Here is a 14,640-nt window from a genome sequence, read left to right as displayed (position 1 = left end):
GTGATGGTAGTAGCATTATCATTAACATAAGTAATGACAGCAATAGTACTAGTGGTAATATGGAATAATGGAATAATTCTTCCTTTCAATATTTCAGATGTTTTTCATTCATTCATTTCAAAAGTGAAACTTACATGACTTGGTTGTTTTCGTCATACGCAGCGATTTTGGTCACCTCCCAGTCGCCCGAGGTCAGGTGACGAACCTCGCTCTGCTCGCTGCGCAGCTGAAACACAGGAAACAACTGGAATTACCACCACCTTAATTGTTTGTTTATTTATTATCCACTACTCAGCACCTTACTTGTTTAGCTTATTTTGTTTTAGTATCCATCACTCAGCACCTTAACTGTTTATTTATAAGAAGTGGTGATTCCATGGGGCCGAAAAAGTGTCGGACAGTTGCCGAATCCCAGTACCGGGCGTCGGGTTCTGCCACTTGGTTTTCCTAGTTCCATGGTTTCAAGCTTACCCTGTTCCATACCACCTACTATCTGTATATTTCATTTTTCATATTTATTATTTCATCGGTATATCTTACATTTCTTACATTTCAACACTTAAACATCTCATATTCATAGGTTAGTTTATTGTATATACTTAGCCCTTATTGTTTATGTATTTCGTATATTTAGTCTCTATTGTATATACTTTTAATTATAATTTTAATTTTATTTTATGTTTTTTATTGATGATGCTGCTATAACGTGTAAATTTCCCAGTTTGGGATCAATAAAGTACACCTATCTATCTATCTATCTACCTATCTATCGAATTATAAGAAAAGCCTACTAAAATTAGTTTTTAAAGCAATAACATGAAACTTTTTTTTTCTCCAAGGCAGTGAAGCTCTCCCTTTGCGCATGCCGCCTGGCCTGCATTAGAAAATGTATTTATCGGAGCCACGTCTCAGTAAACAGACCTTCATAAGGCATCTTTAACCAATAAAACCTTCACACATTTTTGAACAATCAGTGGTTTACGCTTTTAAATGATCCCTCCCGGCTGTGTTATGAATTCCACCAGAGTTCCGATCAAGATACACCCACAAGCACTGTGATTGGTCCGAAAATTTCTCATTCTCTAAAACAGTCTTCATATACACAATGTAGGCATGAAAGCACAAGATCACACAGGTTGCTGTCATATAACATGTCTTCTTCACTACCGCCCGTCTCCTGTGCTTCAGAAAAGTAAGAAAGAGCTCGAAAGAAGGTGAGAAAGAGAGAGAAAAAGAGACAGAGAGATGTCGAGGGAGACAAACAGAGACGAGGAGGTGGAGGAGGAGGAGGAGGAGGTGGAGGAGGAGGGAGTCCTTTCAGAGTCACCTTTTTGGTGAACATTGTGATGTGGTGGAAATCTCCCTGACCTCCTTGTTTCACCGGCAGGGTCAGGAAAAACCTGCTCCTGTCCTTGGAGAACAGCGGCTCTTGTCTCTAGAAAGAGAGAGAGAGAGAGAGAGAGAGAGAGAGAGAGAGAGAGAGAGAGAGAGAGATTGTAAAGGTGACATACTTAATGCATGAATGAGTTCTGCTTTATTCTTCCTCAACATGGGAACATGTTTTTCTGTGAGGATAATGTATAACTGGAGATGTATAGAAACAACATCAAGGTCATATAGAACAATATGTAGCAGAAGGTATTTATCCATACAGATGGATTTACACCTCTATTATATGGACAGCTGGGCAGAAGATAGTAAAAAACAGGAGGTAGTAATAAAAAAATATGATGGGTCAGTGTCAAGTCCTGCATGTGTCAAGATGGAGAGTTCCCCCCCTTTTCTCTCTTTTGTGTTTTCTTCTTTTTAATATATTTTGATTATTGCTGAGATTTTCTACTCCGCACTTCACGTTGCTTATGATGAGCAACTGAAATAAAAGCGAGAAAGAGAAGCACCAAATTTTATTTGAGCTTACCTGGTTGGAGAGCCATGTTTCTGACGTTTCCTCGTGCCTCTGAAACGAAAGAAAGAAAGAAAATGGAATTTGACCTTCGGCGCCGTTACATGCGCTCTGGAACTGATTCACAAAAAAAAAAAAAAAAAAAGAAAAAGATTGTTCTTCATTTTTGAAAAGCTCACCCACTTGCAGCTGAATAGTCAAATAGAGAGCCCTGCACCTCCACTGCCTTTAACTATGAACACACACAACTGAAAAAAGGGAATTTGTAGGTCTGATCTACTGCTTGGAGCACGTCCACATTATTATTATTATTATTGTTGCTGTTGTTGTTATGATTGTTATTATTATTTTTAACAATGAATATGTCCAACCTCTCCATTGATCAGAAGAAAAAATGCTGTCTGACTGAGGCTGGTATTTTTAATGGCATTCAATAATGTGTTTTATTAAAATGTAAGCAGTGATTATATTTGAGAAGCTGTCAAATGGTGAGTATTATATGTCTTTTTGGCAGGAATAATAATAACGCAATACTTTCCAAACACAAAACTGAGCACATATTAGGTTGTAAATCAAATAATGTCCATTTATGATCATTTATGTCCATTTACCACAGACCAAATTATCCTGTTGCAATAAAGAAATATCTTATGACTAAAGGCAAAAATATGCGTCCCGATCTGCACTCTAGCCCTTGATTATGGATCATCCTCACCTTTTTCAGATGTAATTTCCAGACAAAAATATTGTATAATCTTTGGACCAATACGGTAAATATCCATCTGATCTAAAATCAAACATCAGGATCTTGCAGCGGTCATGCAAAGCTTTCAGAAGACATCCAGCTGGTCATCTGTCATGTATTTTGTGAATCTTTGTTGAAGGCTAAAAAGATGCAATACCAGGAGGCACCAGCAGGTCAGCTCAGAAAAAAAAAAAAATCATTAAATTGGTAAAATATCTGAAAAAAACCTTGCATTATAGTAGATAGCAGAAGTTTGTCTTTATGACGTGACACTACAAGTCGCAAACTGCCATAAATTTGTAATACAACTACAAAACCTGACTATTTTTTGCCAAAATGTGGTCCAAACCTTAATACACCAGCTTCCTGCCAGCTCCCTTGGAAAGCACTGACCTGCAGGCAGGCTCCGGTGGTGGCGTCACACACCGTCAGCAGCGAGGCGTTCTGCGGCCGGTTGAGCCAGCGCACGGCCAGGTGAGTGTCACTGATCCACTTCACCATGATGACATAGAAATCCCTGGACACAGAGAGAGAGGAGCACAGACGTGATTGGGGATTTTGTGTCTTTATTGTGTGTGTATCGTGCAGTGTGTCTGTGTTTATGTGTGTGTGTGTGTCACCTGTGCTTGAGCTGTTCAGGAGGCAGCAGGTCTTGAGTGTGTGTTGCTCCAAACAGGTTGACCACCGACAGCTTGACTGCAGGGTTAGTCTGGCCGGCCTGGAGGTGACAGAGAGAGAGAGAGAGGCAAACTTCTTCTCAACTGACCTCGAAACACATTCGAGAAACTGAAAATTAGAAAATATGAGCAGGAGAACTCATGAAACTGGAATATTAGTTTGTCAATAAACAAATGATGTGATCAATAGTGATGGGAGCACTTTAGCATGATCGACCTGGTGTGTTCAGTCTCATTACACTGCAGCTCCAAAGCGGCTTTTGGACTCTGTAAAATATCTATCAACCTGCAGAAATGTTACCCCTGCTGTTCTTAGAAGGGAAAGAGTAACGCACATCAAGGGTAATTATGACGTGTTGATCGCTAGAAATAGACTTGGAAAGGAGGAAAAAAGTCCTGCACATTGCTGCTGCATATGTATTTCTCTTTCATTTGGATACTGTTTGAGCCCCAGGGCCTGAAGATGAAATGAAACTTTTTTTTTCTGTATCCAAAACCACATGTTATTTCAAAAAGGACAAAAAAACTGTGAATTCCTTTTACTGACTGAATAATCTCACTATTCTAAATAAGATAATAGTCTGATTAATCTCTTTACATGGGTTGCGACAATTCATATTCCCATTTACATGCTACAGAGCACAGCTTGATTGAGCCTGGCTTCATTCATTCATTTTCAAACCACTTGTCCTTATTTGAGTCCCTAGGTGCTTGAGCCTGGACAGATCACCGGTCTAATATTAATCACAGAAAATATTCAGCATGAAGTGTGTTTACACCTACATACCTGTTGAGTTTTTTTTTTTTTTTTTTTTTTTTTTTTGCAAAGTGATTTTCCAAAGTGATCATGGCTACAATATGCTTCAATAGCCACACTAAAGTTGGAACACCAAAAGTAAGACAAGGTTCGGACGGACATTAATACGACCATTACAGTAATAAGACCATGTAGCTTTGCATCGCCAGGTCAATTCAAAAATGTGATGGAAGTATGGAAACTCTATGCTCATTTCTGATTTTCATGGGATCAATTGCTGCAGACAAAAATGCCTCTGGACGCAACTGGACAGGCCTCCAACCAATCAGAACAGCGTGTGACATAGCGCTGAGCGACCGTTGAGCCTCAACAACACTCCACTTGTTGGGATTGGCCTCAATTGGGCCAGGTTGGCTAGAAATGTGTATGAACAGGTGTGCTGAATACGGATTATATGGTCATTTCTCATTTCAGGTATTGTCTTAATGAGGTTAATATTGGAATATTGCTCTCCATGTAAAGGTAGCTATTAATCATGACAGGAAAACAAGTTTAGTGGAGCGAGTCTAACCTGAACCTCTCCAGAGGAAGGTCAGTGACTCATTTCTGCCCCGGCCAAGCCATCTGGTTTTCGTCCCTTGGTTTTATCTTCAACATTTGCAAAGAAAATAAAAAAAAAAAAAACAGCCAAAACACACACAAATGGATGCGGCGCACACGTTTCCACGTACTCGGGATGGTAATTAGAGAGGAGAACAGAGGAAACGCGCTGAAAAGCACGCCATCTGTTTTTCACCTTCAGTGGCGAGGACGAGGGCTGAGTTTTTCTTTGAAACCTCCGAGACTAGACCTGACCTGCCATCCATTAGTGAACCGCCTATTCCACCCAGCGCCGCTGTGGCCCGTGGTAGAGTAGAATAAAGTCTATTTCACATTCTACTGAGTGCTCTTCACATGACCTGGAGGGCACTTCAGGCAGCAGGCACTCCAGCAGTGTAATGGTAATAGTAAATTTCATTTAGTGGAGGCCTGCGGAAAATATCCATCTCATCAAGGCATCATTGCGTCATCTTAATTTTTTTTTTTTTTTTTTTTTATAAAGTCAGTTGAGTGAGATAGCTGTATATAGTCTCATATTTAGTGTTAAAATCCAAAAAGGTAAAAAACAATCTGCCAGTGGGATGAGATAATCCCACTTGTTTCCAGTGCAGTTTCACTTGTTTCAGGATTAGTATAAATAATAAGTATAAATCTGTTGAAACAAGGCAGAATAAGGCAGATTAGCTCATTAGGATCAAGAAAATGACACTTAATTCAAGAAAATTCTAGAAACAAGTTGATTTGTATTGGAAACAAGAGGGATTATCTCATCCCACTGGCAGATATTTTCCCTTATTTGAAGAAAAAAACGATGGAGATTTCTTATCGTGTTAGCTTTATGTTGTATGGATTTTCTTAATCTTTATATTCATATTTTGATAATTCCTGAAGGAAACAAGTGGAATTATTTTAAATTTTTTATTTTCCCTTAACAGAATCATTAATTTGTTATGGGAAAAGTAACACCAGATATCCTCATTATGCACTAATTCCATAACTTCCAGCATGCTTGCACAGTTTAAAGGAACAAAAGATCTTTTCTCGTCTACAGAGACAGACAGGGAAGACTGCGGCAGAGTGGAAACCTCGCCAAATGAAACACAAATTATTTTGATGGATAAATTGCACTAAGGATAATATAATGGAATATATCTTCTTTTTTGTATTTTTGGTGAACTGTTCCTTTAACGCAATACATTTCAAAGCATCAAATAAGAGGCAAACATTTACCACTTATCTAGTCCCTCTTCCTAGAATAACCATGTGATATTGGCTTCAACAGCCCAAAACGGGACAGCGGGTAAGGACTTCATTTCCCACAATGCTGCAGCAGAGTCTAGCCTTACCATGGGGTACGGGTACTGCAGGCCGCGGGGGTAGGTGCTGCCTGTGAACTGGGGCAGGGCCATGTTGGGCACCAGGGTGTCGTTGATGGTGAGGAAAGCCAGTCTCTCTCCATCGGGCGACCACCAGTGAGCCAGGTGGGAGCGCAGGATCTCCTCTGACAAAACAAACAAACAAAAAAAAAAAAAAAATTGCAGCTTTTAATTCCTTAACACAGTGTGGGTGAAACACGAAATGAAGCTTCTTTCTACTGTAAGACACTCTGCATGACAGCAAGAAAGTTACACTTAAAAGTAGATGCAAATAAATAGCAGAATATAAACATTTCAGAAGAAAGCAATAAATAAAAACAACTATAATGCTGTGCTCCCTCAGCCCTTCATGACTCGGTGTACGTGCTGATTTAACGAATCCTAATAGGACTGTGTGCCGAGTTTTCATCATCATTCCGCCTCACTTCTCCACTTTCCTTCCCCATTATTCCTCCACTCTGCTCTCCTGCATTTTTGACTGCGGCGGACAACAAAGACAAATCGCTCTCTTATACTGTAACTGTAACAATACAACAATAAAACATAAATCGCATGCATCCTAAACAACTGATGACCAGAAGTCTGACTTCATGGCCACTTCATGGAATAACATTTTTTTAGATTGTATAAAAGATTTGAACAAGCACAGGTCTATTATTATTATTGTTGTTGTTGTTGTATCATTATTATTGTTAGTATGGACGACTTTAAGTTTTAGTATCAATCAGTCAATGACATTTTATGACTGATTTCTTTATTTGTATTATTTATTTGTCTTGCATTTTGGGAATATCGTTTTTTTTTTTTTTTTTTTTTTTTTTTTTTAAACCATACAAGGTTTCAACTCACTACTACTACTACTACAAATAATAATAATAATAATAATAATAATAATATAATAATAGCTATTCACATCCAATTCAATTCAATTTTATTTATTTATATAGCTCAGAATCACAAATTTGTTCCATATTCTTATTCTTATTTTTATTCTTATTCTTGTAGTAGTAGTAGTAGTAGTAGTAGTAGTAGTAAATATGCTGTTATTATTTATTTTCAATTTGTTTGATTATTAACATGTATAAATAAAAGAAAAGAAAAAAAAACTTTCCTAAACTGGGCGTGGAACAGGAGTGCAGCAGTAAAATGTAGAAACAGGTTGAATCTAACCTCCTCAGGTGCTAAATCTGTCACACTGACGCATATGATTGTGTCGCTGTGAGTGTGTGTGTGTGTGTGTGTGTGTGTGTATGCTGCCAACCACACACACCTTCATATAACCAGTCAGCCAGCCCGTTGAAGATGACACCCTCCAGCCCGGAGGAGGTGACTCTCAGCGAGTTGCTCTTCACGTCCGACTGGTAGTAGATGTTGTTCTCAAAGATGTAGATCTGAAAATTCAATTACAATTCAAATTTATTTGTATAGCATCAAATCATAACAGACGTTATCTCAAGGCGCTTTACAGAAACCCAAATCTGTGGACCAAAATCTCCCCCCGGCGCAAGAGAAACACTTAACACTTAAAAACACACACCATCCCACTCGCCGCTGCAAGCTCACCTCCCGCTTGCTTCCATTCCCTCTAGAAAGGCTATTAGAATTTATTTTATTTCCTGTATTTTGCTATATGCATGTTGTCCTGCTGTTTTCATCCTTGTTGGGCATTGTCATCCCTCGCTCTTTGTCACAAATCTCACTCGCATCTTTGCTTGTCCTCTAAATTTGTTTTGTATTTTGATTCCCTTTCAGATGAGTTTTTTTCCCCCTCTCTTTCATAAGCTCCTTGTTTATCTTTCTTCCATCTGCTTTTTAATATTTGCCTGTGCAAACACATAAAGCGTGACAAGCAGAAATGACCAGAATCAACCGAACAGCAGGAGTGCCACATCCTGCATGTTCACCACTATCTTTCCAGGTAAGAGATTCGTTTTTCTCCTGATGAGGATTCGTGTGTCGTCGTTTGTTTCGCGGCTTTATTGTTGTTAGACCTCATGCTGAGCTGGACATGGAAAGTTCCATGAAATCCACCAGGAGGATGGAGGTACCGTCACGTGGACTGGAGGAAAGGAAGTCGCATATATACATATATTTTAAGAAACTGTTAGTGGCACTGCTTGCTTGCTGTATTTTCACACAAATTACAGCTAAATTCATCGTAATAGCGTAGTTTTTGTGGAGAAAATGGACCATTTAGGTGACAAACAGCAAAGTATCACATGACTCCCTTCCCTCCATGATCAGAGTGGCACTGGTGTGAGGTCAGCGTCCTGCTGTGAGCATGCATAAGGAGGAGAGTCGCACTGGTGACGTCAGCGTTTCACCATTCGTACTACAAAATTTTCAAAAAATTCCACTTTCAGTGATCAAAAACATCATATTTGTGTAGACAGAGGGTCGAAAAAGAAAGAAAAACCTGCAGTTCGAGACACAAATACAGAAAAACACGCAGATGCACTGGCAGACACACACACACACACACACAGCTCATGGATGTAACCACGGCCTACTGTATGTGCCAAATACTGAAACAATGGCGTCACACTTGATCCTCACTGGACAAAATCCCTCTGGAGAGAGAAGGCAACGTGAAGTTATAAAAAGACAGAGCGAAGGCAGGGAGACAGAGAGAGAGACAGAAGAGGAATAGAGGGACTAGATCATGCGAACACACACACACACATTTTTCACACACACTTGTACAAACTCACCAGCTGTTGTCCTTGTCTTCCCCAGGCTGCGTGCTGTAGCACTGCATTGTGAACCTCAGGAGGGTTTAGCTCCCATACTTCCCTGTTAGACACACACACACACACACACATTAGCACCACCACACATTAACACCACCATCTGTTGCTGAATGCATGATGCCACGTTGTGCGTGCATCAGGTGCCTAAACCACTTTGCTCATGAAAGCATCAGAAAACGTCTGGAAGGTCGACACACATAAAAACATGGAGGAGGAGAGGAAACGGGCTCACCTTGTGTAGATGTTGTAAACGATGTACGACGCGGTGTAGGAATATCTGTACATCTGCAATGACAGTGCAGCCCGTTAAGTGACGCGTGGGTTAATCGATTACCCATAATCACCTGAATCATAGCAACAACAAGAGGTGAAAATGGTACACTGCAAAAAAAAAAACTCCATCTCAGCAACTCATTAAGTCTCATCTTCAGCGATAAAATCCAGAATTCCGCAATTTTCTCGAATCAAACATCATTTTCTTGATCCTAGCGGGCTGATCTGTTTTATTCCGCCTTGTTTCAACAGATTTATGCTTGCTCTTAGAAAAACATGCTGAAACATCCATTGGAAACAAGTGGGATTATCGCATCCCATGAGTGGATTTTTTCCACTTGTTTGAAGAAAAACAAGATTTGAACGCTGAGGATGGGACTAAAAGACTTAAGATGGAGCATTTTGCAGTGTACACAGAGAAATAGCAGCAAATAAGTATGGATTGTGGCATTATTAGGGTGTGCAAAATAACAGCAGGACTTGCGGAGACACAGACACGAAGAAGAAAAATGTAGACATAAGTATAACTGAAGACATAAATGTAAAAGTACATGTAATACAATATGAAAAGATATAAAATAGACATATGTATGTGGTATGAAATCAATGGACCCACTGTGCAAGGATCAATTTCTATGCAGCATTTAACAAGAGGATGTGAGATTCTCAATAGGGCAGACATGAGAATTTACAGCAGCAGTACATAATGTGCAATGGTGCACTGTATTAACATTAACAAATCAATTGAAGGCCATATGTCTAGAGAGTGGAGACGTGCATTGAAAATAAAAGCTGTGGCCCTTGTCAATGGAGCACATTCACTTAAGCCCTTGCTGCCCACACTACAACACACAGCCCAGGACCAGGGTGTTTTGACTTGTATGGGCCTGTCTGAGACTTGTACCGCATAATCCGTTTTCGGAGTTTCTTGTCAAAAATACGCCCATAACAACATACACAGGTTTGCGAGACAGGGTGCCGTTCCACCAGGTCGACGCTGTACAAGAGCCCCTGTCTGCTCAGTTTTTAATTCGAGCAAATTGTCATCGCTTGTCTCTTGTACACAGCTATAAACTCGCTGATCCATGAACACCAATGAGACCTTCAAATTAATCACCAATATAATCCTCTGTACAATCCATTGTAAGTAAAAACACTGAAGTAAAACAGTCAGAACAACCTGAAAATGTAGCCGCGAGTGGCAGTAACACAGGATCCAGGAACAATAAACAGTCTTAAACTAAATGTGAACTTTTATTGCCTATTAATCTGGTATCCACAGAGGGCTGAGTCAAGGGTAACTGAACTTGTGTGTAGATTCTTGAGGACGTTTCACTTCTCATACAAGAGGGTTCTTCAGTTCTGACAGACTGGGGAGTCCCAGGTGTCTAACCTGTGTGGAGACGTTCTCCAGGTCATTGATACCACTGCCCTCAACTCAACTCTATGTGGAAAACCACGACCTGGATGACGGAGAACCTTCACAGACACCTTTCCAAGCTAAGAATGGTACTGGTACACACTAAGAATGGTACATGAGTATGAAAGAGTGGTATCAATGACCTGGATAATGTGTCCATACAGGTTAAAAACCCGGAACTCCCAACCGGATAGTCAGAACAGAAGAAGCTTCTTGGATGAGAAGCCTTCAGGAATCTACAAACAGCCATCAAATCAACCGTCCTTGGAATACCATGACTTGGAGGAGAACCTTCACAGACATTTTCATCAATTAACCCCTGGCTTTACAGACACGTTCAGGATTGGTTAAATATTTAGTTCTACGGAACATTTTAAAAGATACTGTCACAACTTTTCCCGATTTTAAAATCCCCAAACATTCGATTAGCCACGATCTCATCGCGGGAGTCAGATCTCCAATGGTGCCAGAGCCATCTCATTGCTCAGAAAATTGTTACACACTTAGATAGCATTCCGGCAGCATTCAAAGGGTCGATCTCAGCAAGTTCACTTGAGTTTTTCAGACAAATGGAATGACGTTTATGACGGCGGAGGTCTACGAGGACAATCTGAGCCACTAATGAAACACAGCACCATTGTACTGTTTTAACTGGCCTTCTCCACTACCAGAAGATGTGGCTCTATCTGGACTGTGCGGTGGATTGCTCCTCATGCATTTCAGTGCAAAAAAACAAAGGGTATAATGGGTATTTTCTGCTGCACTGCGAAAAAATAAACCTGGAGCACAATCGATATCCCTGCCACAACTGGCAAAGTTTTTGAGGGTAAATTGAAGGAATGGCTGCGTTTTTAAAATGGCCTTTCACAGTCTTTAATTGGCTGTCAGCATCTGGCGAAAAGCATACTCCTTAAATCTCTTTTTTTTTTGCAGCAAACATTCTTCAAATCCACCGGACTCAAGCCAGAGAAGCCCTTAAGCCAGGATGTTGTTTTTATTTGGCGAGGTGTTGGCTTCACCAAATATCAGAGACACTATAGCCTCCTCCTATGTTTTTCAGCTGGTGCAAGAAATCTAAACCGGTCTTAATCCATCTGGCGGTAAACAAAGCTAAAAATCAATGGGAAAACCTTGACTTTCAGAAGAGAAGAAAGCCTCACGGTGGAGGCTGACACACACACACACACACACACACACTGACACACACACATAAGAAGGCAAACAATACAGAAACAGAAAGAGAATAATTCCACACCTGTTCAGAGCAGGTGGTGCAGTTTGTTGTGTGCATTTGTAATTGAGTGTATGTCAGTCTGTGCCTGTGTGTGTGTATGTGTGTGTGTGTGTGTGTGTGTGTGTGTGTGTGTGTGTGTGTGTGTGTGTGTGTGGCAGTGTTTACATTCAGTGCAGTGTTAAAGCAGTATCCATGCATCACACCTCCAAGCTGAAATCCTGAGCATCCAAATTAAAGGCGCACTATGCAAAATTGCCAAGGGTTGACTGAGGTGAAGAAAATTTAGACTCATCTAACAAAAAATGAGAACTGAGCATGAAATCTGATGGCTGAGTCTAGATAGTTTTCACCTTCGATAAACCTCACTGATGCTTATTCCACATTTTTTTGGTCAGTTGAGTCTAAAACAGTCCTCTGTTTAAACCAATTTTGCCTTTAATCTGGTACAGGTTCAACATCGATTCCAATTTATTAACCAAATGCTTTCACAAAATGTTCCAACAAGAACAAAGACCAAAAATACAGTATTAATAAAAACAAGAAGGAATGAACACATCATAAATTTAAAGATATGACACCTCAGCTTTTGTTTGATCACATTTTTTCCTTCATTTTCTTCATTCCTCATTTTAATTTCTCATTTTAAAATATTCCAAACGGAACTTTTCTCCTTCACTTTAATTTGAAACTCACCTGTTTGACATCGTAAGCGAACAGGGCATACTTCAGGTCGGGGGAGAGCGAGTATTTCACCACCTTGAAAGCCACCTGACCAAAAAAAAAAAAAAAGAGGAAAGGTGTGACTGAATCGTATCAGAATAGACAGCCCATCCACTCATTTTTCTTGATTTCATATGAAACTAAGGTCTATAGCTATGTTTCCATCCAAGTGTCAATAGAATTTTATGCCAACATCTGACATGAAATGAGAATTAGATTCATTTCAGCTGGGTTAAAGCAAATAAATTGCTTCTTGAATTATACTTTAAAAAAACGGCCATGAGAAAAATGCAGTCTTTGAAGAACTGATTGGTACTGTGCAGAGTCTTATTAGTCTTCAGTGTCAGCTAATGTTTACCGAGGTAAAGACAGAGGAGTGAAAACATTTCACAATTCCATCTGGTAGCATGTTAATGTTTTGGTTCTGGGACATGGGATTAATTTTTTACAACAGCCGGTATCAGCTCTAGGATCTGTTATTTGGCTATTTTTTTTATAATCGTTTCAAGGTGTGAGTCATTTTCTACTTTACACTGTAAATCCAAAACAGTAATGTCTTGCACTTTGTTCCCCTGCTTTTTGAGGTGAGCTCCCTCAGTCCTTTAATCTTTATTTGTACAGCTACTTTCTATAGTAAAACTATAAAAAAACACACTCTCTCTTTGCTCAGCTGTCTTAAATGCCATGCTGACTGTAGTGCAACTTTGAAATGTCTACAGAAAGAAAAAAACAAACACTGCTTTATTTTTTTTTAATACTGAGGTACCACTGGGGGTATCTTGGGGATGCAATGGGATGCTGGAGTGGAGTTCAAGGTGCATTAGTGAAAATGAGAGCACAGGTGTCAGTGTGCTCAGGTGCATTCTTGAAGCCACTCATTGATGCTGGAACCATTTGTGGGATTTAGACTCCCTTTCTTCCTGTTCTTCTCCTTTATTTTTTTTCCTTCCTCTGTCTTGTGGCAGAGATCTTAGTTATTTTATTTAGGACGGAAGGCTCCTCGGCCCTTTTTGGACTTTTCCAAACTCTTCATCTTGCTCTCCAGAGCCTCCAGCGGCAGAGCCAGATGTTATTTGGAGCTTAGCCCAAACCTAAGGGGTCCAGGGGCATGATGATGCTGTATCAGTACCACTGGGGGAAAACTAGATTGAGATTGTTTAAATCACTAGATTCAATTAGTGCTCTTACCCCTAAGTTGCAGTGCCTGATAGGTCTCAGTTATGGGACTTTCAAACTACCGGGCCACCTCTGCTTTCCTGTTTTGTTACCAGAATTATTTGAGGGGGCAAGGCGAGATTACCAAAGCTCATCAAATCCCCATCAAATCCCCTTATGCAACCTTACAAAACACAAGCTATTACCTCTCTGCAAAAGTCCCTGCTAAACAACAGGAGGAGAGGAAGAAGGAACTAAGCTGAGTCATGTCAAAACTGCAAAAATCTAAATGTTAACAAGGCATTTAGTTTAATTTTCAGTCTTAAAACTTTCCACTTGTCTCCAGAATGATCTTGAATTTTCTTGATCGTTTTGGGCTGATCTACCTTATTCTCCACTGTTTCAACATATTTATATTTATTTTCTGAAAGAAATCCCAAAACACATGAACCTGCATTGGAAACAAGTGACTTACAATATTTTAACAACAACAAATATGAGATTAAATGACTTACTAAAAGCAATTTTTGCTTTACAGAGATGTTGAGAACTGTAATTTTTTATTATTTATTTATTTATTTTTATTTTTATTTTTTTTTCAGTATATGAGGTAGGCAAGGTTGAGGAATGCCAGCCTACATGTAACAGGATTACTATTGTCTTGTGGGATTACACTGAAACAGCTCTGAAGGGAGATTACAGGCACTGATCTAATTTTCATGTCTTGAAATACAGCTTGATTCTAACTGCAGATTTCAATAGTGACGTCATTCATTGGCTCTTTCGCCTCAAACGCAGCGTGGGTTTTAGAAGCAAAGGTAATCCAAGGGAATCTGAGTTGGTGTAATCCAGCGGATAATTTCATTGTGTTGCAGCTGGCAAACGGTAATCTGAAAGGATCTGTATTTTGTGAGTGTGGAGCGGCCCCTCCCCTCCTGGCGAGGAGAGGATCTTAAAGCCCGAGATGCCCGCAGCGCAGACAGCTGGGTACACAACCACAACCGCTGAGCAGGATATTATCATATCCTGC

At 39.9% G+C, this 14,640-nt stretch overlaps 1 protein-coding gene across 1 annotated transcript in view; it reads right to left on the bottom strand.

The window, feature by feature from the left end:
• Nucleotides 1-14,640, bottom strand: part of LOC115374305 (inactive dipeptidyl peptidase 10-like) — a 54,046-nt gene that overhangs the window by 16,290 nt on the left and 23,116 nt on the right. The window contains exons 5-14 of the mRNA XM_030073164.1: nucleotides 12,429-12,503; nucleotides 9,041-9,093; nucleotides 8,770-8,851; nucleotides 7,329-7,449; nucleotides 6,029-6,183; nucleotides 3,269-3,366; nucleotides 3,042-3,165; nucleotides 1,919-1,957; nucleotides 1,328-1,435; nucleotides 135-226 (exon numbers count right to left, since the gene is read on the bottom strand). Coding sequence (XP_029929024.1) covers nucleotides 135-226; nucleotides 1,328-1,435; nucleotides 1,919-1,957; nucleotides 3,042-3,165; nucleotides 3,269-3,366; nucleotides 6,029-6,183; nucleotides 7,329-7,449; nucleotides 8,770-8,851; nucleotides 9,041-9,093; nucleotides 12,429-12,503 — 947 coding nt within the window. The remainder of the gene's footprint in view (nucleotides 1-134; nucleotides 227-1,327; nucleotides 1,436-1,918; nucleotides 1,958-3,041; nucleotides 3,166-3,268; nucleotides 3,367-6,028; nucleotides 6,184-7,328; nucleotides 7,450-8,769; nucleotides 8,852-9,040; nucleotides 9,094-12,428; nucleotides 12,504-14,640) is intronic.

Source organism: Myripristis murdjan, chromosome 2 (genome assembly GCF_902150065.1).
Source record: "Myripristis murdjan chromosome 2, fMyrMur1.1, whole genome shotgun sequence".
Classification (NCBI taxonomy): domain Eukaryota; kingdom Metazoa; phylum Chordata; class Actinopteri; order Holocentriformes; family Holocentridae; genus Myripristis; species Myripristis murdjan.
This window is presented reverse-complemented; position numbering and strand designations above follow the sequence as displayed.